This window comes from Trichomycterus rosablanca, chromosome 2 (genome assembly GCF_030014385.1).
Source record: "Trichomycterus rosablanca isolate fTriRos1 chromosome 2, fTriRos1.hap1, whole genome shotgun sequence".
Lineage (NCBI taxonomy): Eukaryota > Metazoa > Chordata > Actinopteri > Siluriformes > Trichomycteridae > Trichomycterus > Trichomycterus rosablanca.
In genome coordinates, this window is record NC_085989.1 from 1,627,649 (window position 1) to 1,643,104 (window position 15,456).

At 39.3% G+C, this 15,456-nt stretch overlaps 2 protein-coding genes across 3 annotated transcripts in view; both read right to left on the reverse strand.

The window, feature by feature from the left end:
• Positions 1 to 12,195, reverse strand: LOC134300852 (C-type lectin domain family 10 member A-like). The gene is made up of 10 exons (XM_062985292.1): positions 12,132 to 12,195; positions 8,519 to 8,608; positions 7,369 to 7,449; positions 3,820 to 3,882; positions 2,447 to 2,506; positions 2,269 to 2,358; positions 1,870 to 1,947; positions 693 to 847; positions 306 to 418; positions 1 to 218 (listed from the first exon to the last, which is right to left on the reverse strand). Exons 1-10 carry the CDS (start codon positions 12,193 to 12,195, stop codon positions 50 to 52), a joined length of 963 nt encoding a protein of 320 aa, XP_062841362.1. The 3' UTR covers positions 1 to 49.
• The window catches only part of ptp4a3a (protein tyrosine phosphatase 4A3a), a 19,495-nt gene continuing 15,107 nt past the window's right edge, over positions 11,069 to 15,456 (reverse strand). For both annotated transcript variants that reach the window (XM_062989283.1, XM_062989291.1), the window contains exons 4-6: positions 15,271 to 15,401; positions 13,463 to 13,537; positions 11,069 to 12,500 (exon numbers count right to left, since the gene is read on the reverse strand). In XM_062989283.1, coding sequence (XP_062845353.1) covers positions 12,383 to 12,500; positions 13,463 to 13,537; positions 15,271 to 15,401 — 324 coding nt within the window. In that variant the 3' untranslated portion in view covers positions 11,069 to 12,382. The remainder of the gene's footprint in view (positions 12,501 to 13,462; positions 13,538 to 15,270; positions 15,402 to 15,456) is intronic.

A 15,456-nucleotide genomic window follows, 5' to 3' on the forward strand; every position in this document is an offset into this window, starting at 1 on the left:
GCCGGTTCGAACATTTGAATAAATGGTTCAAGTTTCTTATATTTGTATCTCACACTTGTTTTTCACAGATGTACTTTTGCTTTCTACGACAAGTGATATCAAACCAGTCACCTACAGCACCAAATAAATGCCCCATACAAGCACAGTTCTCTCCAGAAGGGTCCTCTTCTCTCCAGTTATCAGGCTCACTGGGTTGATCTGTCCTCGTATACCAGAACCTTTACAGAAAGAAACTAATTTAATCAGTTGAATTGAATGCTGAATGTTCCAGTAAATCATGTAAAGTAAGTGAATGAAGCTCTTACTTCACACCGGTCTCATCCAAGGTCTTGTTGTTCACCCACATCCATTTTCCCTCCGTCTCCAAATCATTCAGACCGATCCAGTGAAGAACTCTAAAATGTGAAGCTAGAAAATTCTAATGAATAAAATAAAATAAAAATGTATAAATAATGTGGAAATATCCATGTGGAAGAGTATGTTGACACCTGGCCGTGGTTATTAATGTAAAGCTTTGTGCCCCACCCGTTTTGTGCCTACAACAACTAGGCTGTTCTGATCAGGATCTGGAGTGTGTCTGTAGGAATTTTCTCGTATTTAATGTGCAGTCCACTCGAGTTTCAAACCACGTTGGAAACATAAAATTGGTTCTGCAGATGTTGGTCATTGAGTGTGTGACTTATACTGATCACCTGCTCTGCTTGGCTGGTTATGATCACTAGGTGGCCTCCTTTCTCGATGCAATAGTCTTGACTCGCCATCCAGTTCAGATTATTGGTGGAGAAGAAGTAGCACTTCAACCCGAGAGACCTCCACCCTTCATCACACAGTTCACAAGTCTTGGTTGCTGTTGTCAGAAACAGAAGCATGTAAAGTCATACGGGTTTGGAATATAAAGTAGTGGCCAAAAGTCTGAGACCACAAGTGAAAATGCTTCTAATTCAATTTTTTTTTCTCAAATAAAATCACATGAGCTGCATCATTTCAGTGAAAATCTTTGAACTACAGACATTCTTAGTTTTGGGGATGAATAAATACACATGTATGAACTCAAACCAGCTTCTGATGAGTCAATATTCACTCAAATTGTTCATGTCTTGATTAACGTTGTGTTAAATACCGTGTGCCACACTTTATTTCAGATCTGGAGATTGATCTTTCATATTTTGGGTCACTCTTCTTTACAAAACCTCTTTACTGGGACACAGTGTAGGCTTTAAGGGGAACTTTCCTGTTAATGTCCTGCTACAGCGTTTCATTTGCATCGTTTAGAGATGAACCTGCTCTTGGTCAGCTCTGCTACCAGACTTGTTGGAGAAAGCAGGAGCACCCAATGGAAACACAATTGAACCCATGCCCTTCTTGCTGTGAGATGACAGGGCTACCCACTGCACCACTGTGTTAGCTAAAAGCATACATTTACTGATTTCTGTTTTATTTCTGCATTTTCTCTCATTTTTCTCTCATTTTATTGTAGTCAGTCTGTCCTCTGCTGCTGGTGGATCCGATTGCAGTCGAGGTGGGTATATTGCTGCTCACATCTCCTCCGACCCACATACAGCCCTTAGCTGAACCCTTTTTCACCCATGCACTCTGCACAGGCGCCTCTCTATCTGCTAATCAGGATCCTTACACAGCGTTTGAAGACTCCACCCACTTAGTCTGGTCATCCCACCCTAGTAGAGATGTGTCTGCTGCAGGCACTGCCAATTATACCCGCTAGATGGCACCCAGCTGACCAGTGGCAACGCCGAGTTTCAAACCGAGGAGCTCAGAATCTCGGGGCTGGTGTGCTAGCGGAACATCCCGCTGCGCCACATGGGCCCTTTATTTACAGATTTTTTAATTAGATATTAGAAACATGCTTACCGTTTTGTACAGAGAGACACTGATGGACTTGTTGGAACTTCCAGTTTATCACTTTATCACTATCACATTTTTTCTCATCTGAAGCAAAAACAAAAAAATTTGTACCAGTGCCCAACAGTTTAGAATAGGATATCCAACAAGCTTATGGTCAGGTGTCCTGAGGGCACCCTGGGCTCTTATTCTGAATATGTGTCTGAATAATAGGGACACATACTACTTTGTCTATCTGGGTCAAAAACATACATACATTAACTTAAACAATCTTAAGACTACAAAACAAATACTAGTTATTGCTAGAATATTACTTTTCAACTTCAACTGAATTCAGAGCAGTTCTGACTGGTATATTTTTAACTTACTGAAAGAAAAACTAAAAGGTAAAAGGTTTGAATCTCTCACCGGTGGTTTTGAGCTCTTGCAGTTTCGGTTCAGCTGTAGCGTTAGCAAACCGCTCGCTAAATTCATCAAACGAGGCGGACTGATTGTGATCTGTTGGATCATAAAGTGAGGTCAGATATGGGTTGAATAAAAGCAGTTTGTGCACCGAAAACCCCACAAGAACACATTTTAATCTGACCACAGGGAGATCTGATGATGAGCAGGACAAGGATGATGATGATGATGATGAAGAGTGATACTTACAACAAAAGCCCAGAACACAAAGTGCAATTAAAGCACCAATCAGAAGGAGACCGAGGAACACCAGGAGGAACTTCACTGTTGTTTTAGAGGAAGCTGGTTTTCTTTCTTCGGTTTTTAACCCAGTGTGGTGAGAGATGTGGAAAAATAAGCAGTAAATATTTACCACAGTAACAACTGTGTCACAGATATAAAAAATAAAACCTTTAATATGAAACTAAATCAGTCGTACCAGTTTTAAAAGTATATCGGGTAACACGTTATTAAAAGAATACCTTCCCTTTATAAAGCCTTAATAACACATTCTTAAGCATGACATTGGTACATCCTGCAGTAGGAACTCTAGAAGAAACTATAAGGTCATGACACAATGATAACGAAGTACAGCTTTCTATAATGCTATAATCACCGGCACAAGCGGCAAAGGAATCCTCGTAGTTTAACATGTTCCTCAGATAGAAGTACATTTGTATGTATTATATACAGGTACACGTGTGCACAACACACAAGGGCTTAGCAACGCCATTTTTCGACCCGCAAGCTTTTGATTGAAGCTCAACACACACACACACAGTGTTACTGAATACAGTGAATCTGAACAGAGCAAAAAATGATAAATACTTCTAAGATTCTTAAATAACAGACATCTTATAAAAGTGTATAAAATTTAATTTCTTAAAAAATGTTTTGTTGCTTTTTGCATGGTCAGAAACAGAACATTACACTGATCCATCTCACATTTACATCTTCCTTAGCCTAGAACAAGAAGTATTAAATAATAATCATATTATAAAATAATAATACAATAAAATAATACTAGTATAAAATAATAATACTAGTATAAAATAATAAGTGTAAAATAATAATAGTATAAAATAATAATAATAGTATAAAATAATCATAGTATAAAATAATAATAATAGTATTAAATAATAATAAATGTATAAAATAATGAAATATATCATAATAATTGTAGTATAAAATATTTACAATAGTATAATATAATAATAGTATAAAATTATAATAACAATAGTATAAAACAATAATAACAGTATAAAATAATAATAATAGTATAAAAATATAATAATAATGTATTGTAATGTAATGTAATAATTGTAGTTCTCTGTTGCAGAGCTGTTGATGGTAATTTGCAACACATTTACCATTAAAAAGATTATTTATTAATATGCAGCACTAACATCTAAAATTGTTTATGTTTACATTTAGAATACATTCATAAATATAAGGTTAAATGATTAAATAACAGAAGTATAAGAATAGTGTTTATTTAGTAATAATATGAAATTGTACCTGCACTTTTCTGCCTCTTTGGATCCTCTTCATGTTTTATAGCGTTCTCGTAAACATCTTCATCTAGGTAACAGAAGCAAAATAGTTATTTTAATTACACAATTACAATGAATCAAATCTTTTTACATTTTATACAGAAACAAAAGTTTTTTTACCTGTTTGATTATTTCTGGTATTTTTTGCCATTTCTGGAAGCTGAAAGTTTCTGTAGTTAATTCACATCAAAGGTTCAGAGTCGACTGACAGGAAATACTACAAACCCTGGTGTTTATACCTCAGGAAGTGCAGCAGGTACATTAATATGAAAAATACTGTACATATGCGGTTAGAGTCATAAGTTTACATACACTCGTACACATGCTCCTTCTGTGGCCTTTATGAGGCTCTGAGCTCGACTCCACCCAACACCTTCATGAAGGACTGAAAATCATGTGGATGCTGTTTTAGTAGCCAAATTTATCGATTTTTATAAGTAAAACCCCAGTGGACTCGTACCCCAGTGGATAGATTCAGGTAAACTGATATCAGGAGACACAGTGATCACTCAGATACAGAGAGAGTTCAAGTCTCATCCGGAGCTTTAATGAGAGACACAATTTTACATGTACAAAAAAACAAGTGTGTGACCTTCTTTAGGATGTGATGAAAATGATAGACAGACAGATAAATAGACAGATAGATAGGTAGGAAGGTAGATAGACAGACAGACAGCTAAATAAGCAGACAGATAGACAGACAGATAGATGGACAGACAGACAGACAGACAGACAGACGGATAGATAGATAGATAGATAGATAGATAGATAGATAGATAGATAGATAGATAGATAGATAGATAGATAGATAGATAGATAGATAGACAGACAGACAGATTGCACAACCATACAAAATATAGAAAACAGTATGGCAGGGATATACAAATATGAAGTTATAACACAATATAAGGTATAGTAAACAATGTATATGTTTTATATATAATATATAATAGTATATACATACTGTACATCTATACATGTATCTATACATGCACCCCCACACACAGTACATAAAAATACGCAGCACATAAATATAAGATTAAAAGTTTAGAAAATAAAGTGACATCAGTTATTTAATGATTAATCATGATTGATTTAATAATGTACATGTAAATAGTTTAATAAATGTAATTAGTCAGGTGTCCACACACGCACACACACACACTCCATAGTTTATTATATTTGTATTTGCTTTTCACAGATGTACTTTTCTTTCCGAAGGCAGGAAACGTCCACCCAGTGTTTCGCTCCCTGCAGTTGTCTTATACAAGCACAGTTCTCTCCAGAAGGGTCCTCCCCTTTCCAGTTATCAGGCTCTCTGTCTTGATCTGACCTCTTATACCAGAACCTTTACAGATTAAAAAAAAAAGTATCTTATCAGCTAAATTATTTTCTAGCTTCAGATCCTCAAACGTTTCAGTAAAACATGTAAAGTGAAGAAAGCTCTTACTGCACACCGATCTCATCCAAGGTCTTGTTGTTCACCCACATCCACTTTCCCTCTGTCTCCAGATCATTCAGACCCAACCAGTGAAGCTCATTAATTTGTGAAGCAAGAAAATTCTAATAAATAAAATGATCTTCATTATTTATTATTAATATCAATGATCTAAAAATGTCTAAAATAAATAAGAAGTACACTGTATGGCACCAAATGACCAAGAGCTTGATGTACACCTTGTTTCAGCCCACCTTCCTTGCAGATATAACAACCTTTACTCCTACTGTAAAGGCTTTGGAATGTGTATGTAGGAATTTGTGTCCATTAGGCCACAAGCATTTGTAATACTGCTGGCACAAAGTTGAATCTCTTTCTCCTTTTTGCTCACTTTATGGTATAATTAGTATAGAATAATTGAGTGCAATACATTTACATTTTCAGCATAGAATTACAGTAGTGTGACAGTACACAGTGCTACTGAGGGTTAAGAGCCTTTGTCGAGGGCCCAAGAGCAGCAAACTGGCAGTGGTGGGGCTTGAACCAGCGACCTTCTGTCTACTAGTCCAGTGCTCTAACCGCTAGGCTTAACTGCAATACAAACTACGGTACAATATACAGGCGGAAACACCTGAACCAAATCGTTAGGAGGGGTGTCTACATATTTTGGCCATATATTGTATGACGATCACCTGTTCCGCTTGGCTGGTTATGATCACTAGGTGGCCTCCTTTCTCAACACAGGAGTCTCGACTCTCCGTCCAGGTCAGTTTGTCAGTGGAGAAGAAGTAGCACTTCAACCCAAGGAACGTCCACCCATCATCACACAGCTCACAGCTCCTGTCTGCTGTTGGTTAAATCAAAGGTTTACACACACTCGTAAGGCAGTACGGCGGAGTGTGTGGAGTTTGCATGTTCTCCCCGTGTCTGTGCGGGTTTCCTCCGGAAGCTCCGGTTTTCTCTCACAGTCCAAAAACGTGAACTAATGAATCTTGTGTAAAGAGTAACGACCTGTCCTGTCATGAATGTAACCAAAGTGTAAAACATGATGTAAAACTGACCACCCGCCTCACTTCGTATTCAATTTAAAGTTCTACTGCTAACACACAAATCCCTCCATCGTCAGAACTTTTACACCCCTCCTTTTTCTCTGTGGTCTCTTATCTGTTCCAAAATTCAGATTGGTTTCTGTCGGTGGCAGATTATTCAGTGTCATTGCACCAAAGCTGTGAAACGCATAACCACAAACTGTCCACTTCTGCTCTTCACTTTCTACTTTTAACAATAAGCTAAAAAAAAAGCTTTTTCTCTCAGTATTTCCTTACTCCTTGATCCTAAGTGTTTTGTTGCCTAACCTTCATCTCACATATGTAAAGTGACCTTGGGTTTAAAATGTTTTTAATATTATTATTAATATTATTATTATTAATATTATTATTATTTTCATTATTAAAATATTATTATTATTATTATTTTATTATTATATTATTATTATCATTATTTATTATTATTATTATTATCATTATTAATAGTATTATTGTCAATATTATTTTATTATTATTATTATTATTATTATTTTATCATTATTATTATTACTATTATTGTATTATTATTATTTTTATTATTATTATTATAATTATTATCATAATTATTATTATTATTATTATTTCTTAAAGAAGAGACAATATAAATGAACATAATGTATACAATACAGTATAAACATACTAAATAGACAAATATATCAAATATATCAAAAATAAAATTCACTGTTAACTCATTTATGCATTCATTCTTATCCTCTTATTCTAGTCTTATCCTATTTAGGTTCGTGGTGGGTACAATTCACTGAGCGAAAGTTAAAAATAGCCCGGACAGGTCCACAGTCCATCACAGGGTACACACAAGGGCAATTTTAGTAACTCCAATTTGCTTGATTGTATGTTTTGGACTTTTAGAAGAAAACCAACACAGACCTGGGGAGAACATGCAAACTCCAGACACAAAGGACTCGTACCGCTCCACTTAAAAACATGGGTGTTTTTTATTAATGGGAGGAAATGAAATTAAAAGTGTTACCGTTCTGTTGGTGGAGGCACTGACGCAGTCGTTGAAACTTCAGCTTTGACAGCGTGCACGCTTCCTCTTGCTTTTGTGAAACTAGAAGAAAAATCACACAGGAAATTCACCAGCATGTTCAGTGTTCAATATCAAATGCTAATACAGACGAGCAAGAACGCTGACATTTTATTGATTTTCATGAATAAATTATATGGCATTAAATGGGACACCTGACCACATGCTGGACATCCTATTTCAAAACCAAACTGTGTTAAAACAGTGTTAAAACAGAGTTAAAACAGAGTTAAAACAGAGTGACGTCTGTGTGATCTTTTTAGCTAGAACAACAGCCACAAGACTTTAAAGTGCATCTGTGTGTGGTAATTTGTGCCCATTCATTCAAAAGATGACAGCATTTGTATGGCTGGGTGCTGGGGTTGATGTTCAGGTTCATTCCAGGGCTGCTGAGTGGGGCTGTGGTCAGGGGTGCGGTCGTACTGGAAAAGGAAATGTCCTTCCCTAAACTGTTGCTGCAAAGTTGGATGCATATAATTTCCTTTACATTTAAATTTTTAGCATTTATCCAAAGTGACTAACAGTACTCTGACAGTATACTGTCTAAGCAATTGAGGGTTAAGGGCCTTGCTCAAGGGCCCAACAGTGGCAACCTAGCAGTGGTGGGGCTTGAACCAGCGACCTTTTGATTACTAGTGCAGCATTTTAACCACTAAGCTACAACTGTTCTTTATATAATTGATTTATTACACTTGTTAGCAACTGTTGTGGCTAAAACACATTAAATTAGATAACAACGCCCTTGATACTTGATACCTGATATTTTGGTTCATATTGTGTATATGATAATTTCTAAATTGATGCCTGTAACACGTTCCAAAAAAAGTTTGGACAGGGGCAAAATAAGACTGTAAAGTTTGTGGAATGGTTCAAAACAACCTGTTTTGGAATCTGGAACTCAGGTAAACAGGTAAATAGGTTAAAGGTGATGCTATGATGGGCTACCAAAGAGCCTCATTGTAGTGATCAGTTGCAAGGAATTATGGAATTATTTCACAATCTACAGTGCATGACATTATTAAAAGAGTTTTAAAACTGTGGCTTTGGTGTATTTTAAACCCACGTACAAAATGAAATGGTTTGAATCTCTCACCGGTGGTTTTGAGGTCCTGCAGTTTCAGTTCAGCTGTAGCGTTAGCAAACCGCTCGCTTAATTCATTAAACGAGACGGACTGACTGTGATCTGTTGGATTTGGGTGAAAAATAAAATCAGTTCATAACACACTGCAAAATCTGTTATACAAGAGATGATGATGATGAGTGATACTCACACAGGAAGCCCAAAACACAAAGTGCAATTGAAGCACCAATCGAAAGGACACCAAGAAACACCAGGAGGAACTTCACTGTTGTTTTGGAGGAAGTTGGTTTTCTTTCTTCGGCTTTAAACCCAGTGTGGTCAGAGATGTGAGAAATATGCAGTGAACATTTTGTCCACATTAACAATAACGGTAACAGCTCGAACAGACAGAAATGCTACAAAACCCCAAAACTACCATGCATGCCATTTATCTTCCACCTCGACTGTTCTTCCTCCAGCCACGATTTTATCTCAACAATATTTTGCTTTGCTTTAATTCCTGTGTGCAAATTTTGGACGTGTTAGCACCCCTGTGCTTCATTTTAGGAGTTTTGCTTAGGCTATAGGAACACAAACTGCCGGCCTCTCTCCCCTACCTTGCTTATTAACAGTCTAAAGGCATGCCATACGGTGCACCAGTCCAAAATGATTTGTGCCTCCATGAACCTTTCACGGCGGGGTGAGCGCTTAAAACTGAGAACCGCGGGAGACTGTAATGACACACAACCAGAAGAGACAGGCGGTCGGAAAAATGGAACACACAGGGGACGATTGGAAAAGGAACAAAAGAGCACTTGAGAGCACAGCTACTCAGTCCACCGGTGCAACCCAAACCAAGACCAAGCCATGAGGGAGGGGGGGGGGCTGACCCAAACGCTCACCACAGGAACCATACAGGGGAACAACCAGAAAATGCTGCCACGTCACCTATAGACTAAGCTTTAAACTAAAGACTGTAAAGCCTGTAACAGCTATATGAAACAGAAGAAGTGTGCGTCAGGATGTGAGTCTCAGGTACACTTTTAAAGCATGTTTGATGGGGCAAAGGGAATGCTTTGAAGTCTAGTTCAAACTGCACCTTCACTACCTGCCACTACCAGTCGAACTCAGCATGAATTAGATTTATGTTTATGTAACATTGACGTACATTTATATTATAGTGGTTCAAAACTTTTCACACATTCATACATTCATAAATATTTAGAATTTAAAGACGTAAAGTGTATAAGAGTGAATATTTAAACTGGAACATATTTGCCCTGTCTGTGTCTTTTCATCTAATAATAATAATAATAATAATAATAATAATAATAATACATTATACATACCTGGACATTTCTGGGTCTTTGGGTAGTTGTTATTTCTTGTGTTCATGTAAATATTATCATCTAAATAACAGAAACAAACAAAACATATTAAACTCTTTACATAATAGGATAAACTCTCTATCTCTCTTATATAGAACCCAAAATCTTACCAAATACAGTTTTTATTCTAACTTTATTTCCAGCCATTTCCAGATCTTGTCGTTCATTCACATCGAGGGTTTAGTTAAGACTGGCTGATAGCAGGAACTCAGTTTTTAAGTGCATTAAAAATGTGCCCCGGTTCGTGTGCAGTTGTTCTTTCCTGCAGGCAGGTGGCAGCACTTTCACATCTACACTGATGAGAGGATGAACTGATGAGGTGGTGAGTGATGATGTAACTGTGAGTCACACGTTTACTCACATCATTCAGTCACTCACATTACAGTAAACCACAATCAGTGATTCATAAACACTGTTAAATATTATCATTATTGTTATTATTATTGTTGTTGTTTTTGTATTACTATTATTGTTTTATTATTAGTTTTTTTATTTTAATTATTATAATTTTGTTATCGTTATATTATTTTTATTATCATTATAATTGTTGTTCTTATATTATTATTATTTTCATTATTATTATTATAATTAATGTTATTGTATTTTTCTTATTTGTTTTATTATTATTATTTTTTGTTATATTCTTTTTGGTATTTTTATTGCTGTTATTTTTATTATTTTTTTATTATTATTATTTTTATTATTATTTGTTATTATATTGTTATATTATTATTAATAATACTATTATTATATTTTTATATTATTTTCATTCTTATTATTGTTTTTTGTAGTATTATTATATTTTAATTATTATTATTGTTGTTGTTTTGTTGTAGTTATTATCATTGTTATTGTTACAATTATTATATTATTATGTTATTATTATTGTAGTTATTATTATTATTATTTAATTATTATTAATAACTTATTATTATTATCTTATTATTATTATTATTATTTTATTAATACAATTTTTATTATTAATATTATTATCATTATCATTATTATTAATATTATTATTATTATTAAATTATAATAATTATTATTTTATTATTGTTATAATTATAATTATTATTATTTTATTATTAATATTATTATTATCAGGGCTGTTTAAGGACTGCAGTGATTCCTTTACTGGTGTGTGTAAACTGTTTATGTAAACCAGATTGAACATGAACAATATAAACACTTGATATAAAGATCATGAAAACATCTTTTATTCTTAATGAACATTCAATATTTCTAGAAGCTGCAAAGTTTGATCGAGTACACTGGCCAAAAGTATGTTGACACCCACTTACTGACTCTGTTTCTAAAGCATGAGCATCGATACAGTGATAACCACCCAAAAGTTAGCCAGGGATCTGACCAGGGATCAGTGGAGGCCGCTAGAGTTCCTCCACGCTAAACTTGTGGAACCATGGATACTGGCAGCATATAATGAACTTTATATCGTTGATTTTATGCACCTGAACTCACTCGTTAGGAGGGGCGCCCACATACTTTTGACCAAACCGACCAAACTGCATGAAGAATCACGATTGCTGCTTGTGCTGGCCGGAATCCAGAGAGTCCATGACCATGTAGTGTATCGATAAATCAGACGAGCCCTTTTGCAGCGCCTCTTGGTCCTTCTGCGTCCACAAAACATGGAAGCATCTCGGGGGGAAAGTAAATACGGCTAAATAACTCAGACCTGAGTCTCCATCAGAACATCAAGGTCAGGCTAGAACCCTGGAGCGTGAGGTCGGGACTGCTAGTCAACTAACGATGGAATGACAACGTAGCATTTTAGCTACGGGAAAACTGATGTCAGGTCAGCAGGGAACAACAACATCACTCGCCGTCTCCACAGAGCGCATGGGCTCCTTTAGCTTAGCTCAGTGTGAAGCTAACAGCCCTTTAACATGTATTAGCAAGAGACGGGACACCCTAAAGCAACCAAACTGCATAAAGAATCCCTTCATGCCCAATTTCAGGACTGCTGCTTGTGCTGGCCGGGATCCAGCGAGTACACATTGCCAATTGGTGGAGGATTCATTGGTTCGGATCGTTCTTCCGACGCCCAGACGAAGGCGCACTAGCTTATTACTGATTCACACGTTGCAAACATAGAAATAGCATCATTTAGCTTTGAAGAGGGTGAATTAGCATGGCTCGCTATAAGCAGCTAGGACGGAAGAGGCAGACTGGCAGGTACACGTAGGACGACAAACGGCGCTTTCGAAGCTGCAAAGTCATATCCAGTTCCCACGTACGAGTCCGCACGGATACAAAACGAACCCCGAAGGACACAATGGTCTCACGGTCTGACCACGCCATCGTTACGGAGTGTAGCTGCCCACTGGCCTGCTGCTACATCTACGTTAGCGGTCATCTTCCGGGTACCGTGTGGCACCTTTGGTGGCAGCGTGAGGAGGTTCAGACACCGGCAGGAATTCGGTCAGTCCGGATCAGTCTCTGCTCTGATAGTCCGAGTTCAGGGAGCGGTTCATTGGACGGTCCGGAGTCACATGACGCAGCACTTGCTCTTGAAGAAATGCGGGTGCTTGTAGCGCAGCCGCTGCTTGGGTCGGTACTTCTCCAGGTACGTCAGCTGTTTGCTGTTGATGGCGCCGCGTCGCTTCCTGGAAAAGGAAACGCGGTTAGCAAAACGTCAGCGGAAACTAGCGTTCATTCGCGTTCGCTAAACGTTTCATCCTGGTGCGGGTCTCGGTGTGTCCGGTGCACTAATTTACAGGGTCATTAGGGGGGACAGTTCACCCCTCTGCCCCATACTTTGAGGCTATAACAGCTACGCTCTTATGAAAAGCCTTTCCACAAGTATTTAGACGGTGTCTGTTTGAGTGCACGTGGAACAGTCGTCTCTTGGCCAAGACTGGAAAGAAACTCAAACCCTCACTTGATTCACTGTCTGTTCACTTATACCACGGCTTAGCCCTGGTCAGGGTCACGGTGGGTGCGATTCATTAGGCAAAAGGCCTGAAGCACCCTGGAAACACCACAATCTATAAAGTTGTGCCACAGATGACACTGTCCCCAGTCAAGCAAGCTTTGCATCAGCATGTCGACCAGCCCGATCTTATTCCCCGATCGTATTTCCCCTGTACTGCTGCAGACCTCCACTCCTGACCGAGGAGAGCCGTGACTAACACACGCCCCCTCCGACACGTGCGCATTATCCACCGCTTCTTTTCACCTGCCCCGGGCGTGTTCATATGGAGACCCATATAGCGCACAGAGAGTCACCTGTCTGTGTAGCACCATGGATCAGCCAGCAGAGGTCGTAATTGCAGCAGGTATGAGGAATCCTAATGACCCTCCCTCCCTCGGACAAGCCAATCATATATAGGTCTGTGTAGGTGCCTGCCGGCCGTTAGCACATGCTATTGGATCAAATGCTTTGTGTAGCAGCTGTACCGGTGCAGCTGGTCAAAGTCCCTGGAACCTCAGTTAGATAATGCTAGCTTTGAGTGAATTCGTAAAATCGCTGCCCCGCTATACCCACCGCAACCAGGATGAAGCGCTCGCAGTGAACACACGTTAAAAAGCAGCATGCTAATACAGGAAGTGTCTCGGCGCTACGTACTGTCTGATGAACTGGATGGCGTCTTCGTACTTCATCCCACTTTCGATGAGAGCCAACGCCACCAACACCGGAGCCCTGGGAATAAAAATAAACACGGTAAAGAACAGGACACACGGTCCGGCACTCAACACTGCCAGACGCCTCTATAGGTACCGACCTACTCGCTTTCTGGAGTTAAGCCTGTTGTCTTCGTTTCTTTCTACAATTACGGGCATTCGTATGAAGCTGCCTCTTATAACAGCCTCTATTATTATAGAAAGATTTCCACAAGATTTTAGAGTGTGTCTGTGGGAACTTATGCCCATTCAAAACAGTCAAAACAGCAGTGGTGTTGAGGTCTGGGCTTTGTGCACCAAATGTCGTGTCTGAATGGGGACTCGTTCCACAAAATTGGAAGCCACGTTAGTAGGTGTGGCCGAAACACTTCAGTCTCAGAATGTAGGATGGGGTTTGCACGTTCACCATACGGACAAAAGTATACGGACGCCCCTTCTAATTTCTTAATTCATGTTTCAGACACAACAGTTGCACAAAGCAAGCTCGGTTTAAAGGAACTCCAGTGGCCTGAAACTGCACAGATCCCTGACCTCAACCCTTGGGCCCAAATTCCCACACCAATACTTCAAAGTCACACAGAGGTCGCTCTATTTTGTCTAGCAAGCTCACGCTCAGGTCCAAATACTCACAACATTTATAACAAAGACAATTCGCGGTTAAATCGACCCACAGATGCTCAAAAGAAAACAAAAAAAACGACTTTCTAGGAATCGTGGTGAGTTGTGAGTTTCTCAGAAGAACATCCAGACGTTCTCTAGCTCGCCAGGCTCCGGTAAACACGTCTCATTATGTGATTCGTTCTGCCCACGTTCTCCACTTTTTCACAGAAGCTCTTAAGAGTCCGACGGCTGAAAATAACCAGCCGGGCCAAGAAAACACTGGCGCTCTGTCAAGAGTCGAGCTGGAGTCCCGGCGGAGGGGGAAGACGTGCGTCAGAGACCAGCTCTTACCTCCCGTACATGTGAAACGGTGCGGCGCGACCCTGGACCCCCTCCCGGCCCCCCTCCCAACGATCCGGTTTTATTAGAGCCACATTTGCATCGTTTGAGACGTGTGCAGATAAAACCGACTTCTCACAATATCAAGGAAATGATACGCTTCTTCTTTCGACTGAATGGGCACAAATTCCCATACCAATACTTCGAAGTCTTGTCATGGATGATTAGATCACATCAAGGGGCGCGATGTTTTCGGAATCTCAAAAACAAACAGTGTGCGATCGTTTCAGCTAGAACAGGAGCCGCTCTTCTAAAAGGCTCCTCACTTTTGAAGGTTTTTGAAGTGCGTCTGTGGGGATTTGTGCCCGTTCAGTCAAAACATGGTGGGTCCGATACATTGGGAGAAGGCCGTTGTCTTTGGACTTGTGGGAGGAAACAGGAGCACCTGGAGGAAACCCATTCAGACATGGGGAGAACATGCAAAACACCACACAGACAGGACCCTGGACGCCCGGCTGCTCGGTTCATACTACAAGAAACTCCAATCATTACAGCAGCTCCTCTGTGAAGGCTTCTCACTGGACTTTGAAGCACGTCTGTGGGAATTTGTGCTCATTCAGTCATTTGTGTGTATATCTGGGCACTGATGTCGGTGTTGAGTGGGGTTGAGGTCATGCTGGGACAAAAAAAGGACCTTCCCTAAACTGTTGCTGCAAAGTCGGAAGCATATAATTACTGCAGTGGCTGAAATGAATGTAATAATAAAAGAGGCGTCCACATACTTTCGACGTCCTGTTTTCTGGTTCGACTGACCTGCCCAGGCCGGCCACGCAGTGCACGGCCACGCAGCATCCCGGCTCCTCCATGAAGCGTCTCCTGAGGAGGCTCAGCCAGTCCTCCACCACTTTAGAGGGCGGAGGAGCTCCGTCATCGAACGGCCAGTCCTGCAGATAAACACACACAGGGGTCAGTACTCACCATGTGGTCAGAAGTATGTGG

Bases quoted from the DNA above. Each gene is read 5' to 3' on its own strand.
- LOC134300852 (XM_062985292.1), bottom strand. From the start codon at position 12,195: ATGGCGTGGTCAGACCGTGAGACCATTGTGTCCTTCGGGGTTCGTTTT. The intron at 7,450-8,518 runs GTGAGAGATTCA...TTTTTCTTCTAG, and splicing joins GCAGGACCTCAAAACCACCG to TTTCACAAAAGCAAGAGGAA. The intron at 1,948-2,268 runs GTGAGAGATTCA...TTTTTGCTTCAG, and splicing joins GCAAGAGCTCAAAACCACCG to ATGAGAAAAAATGTGATAGT.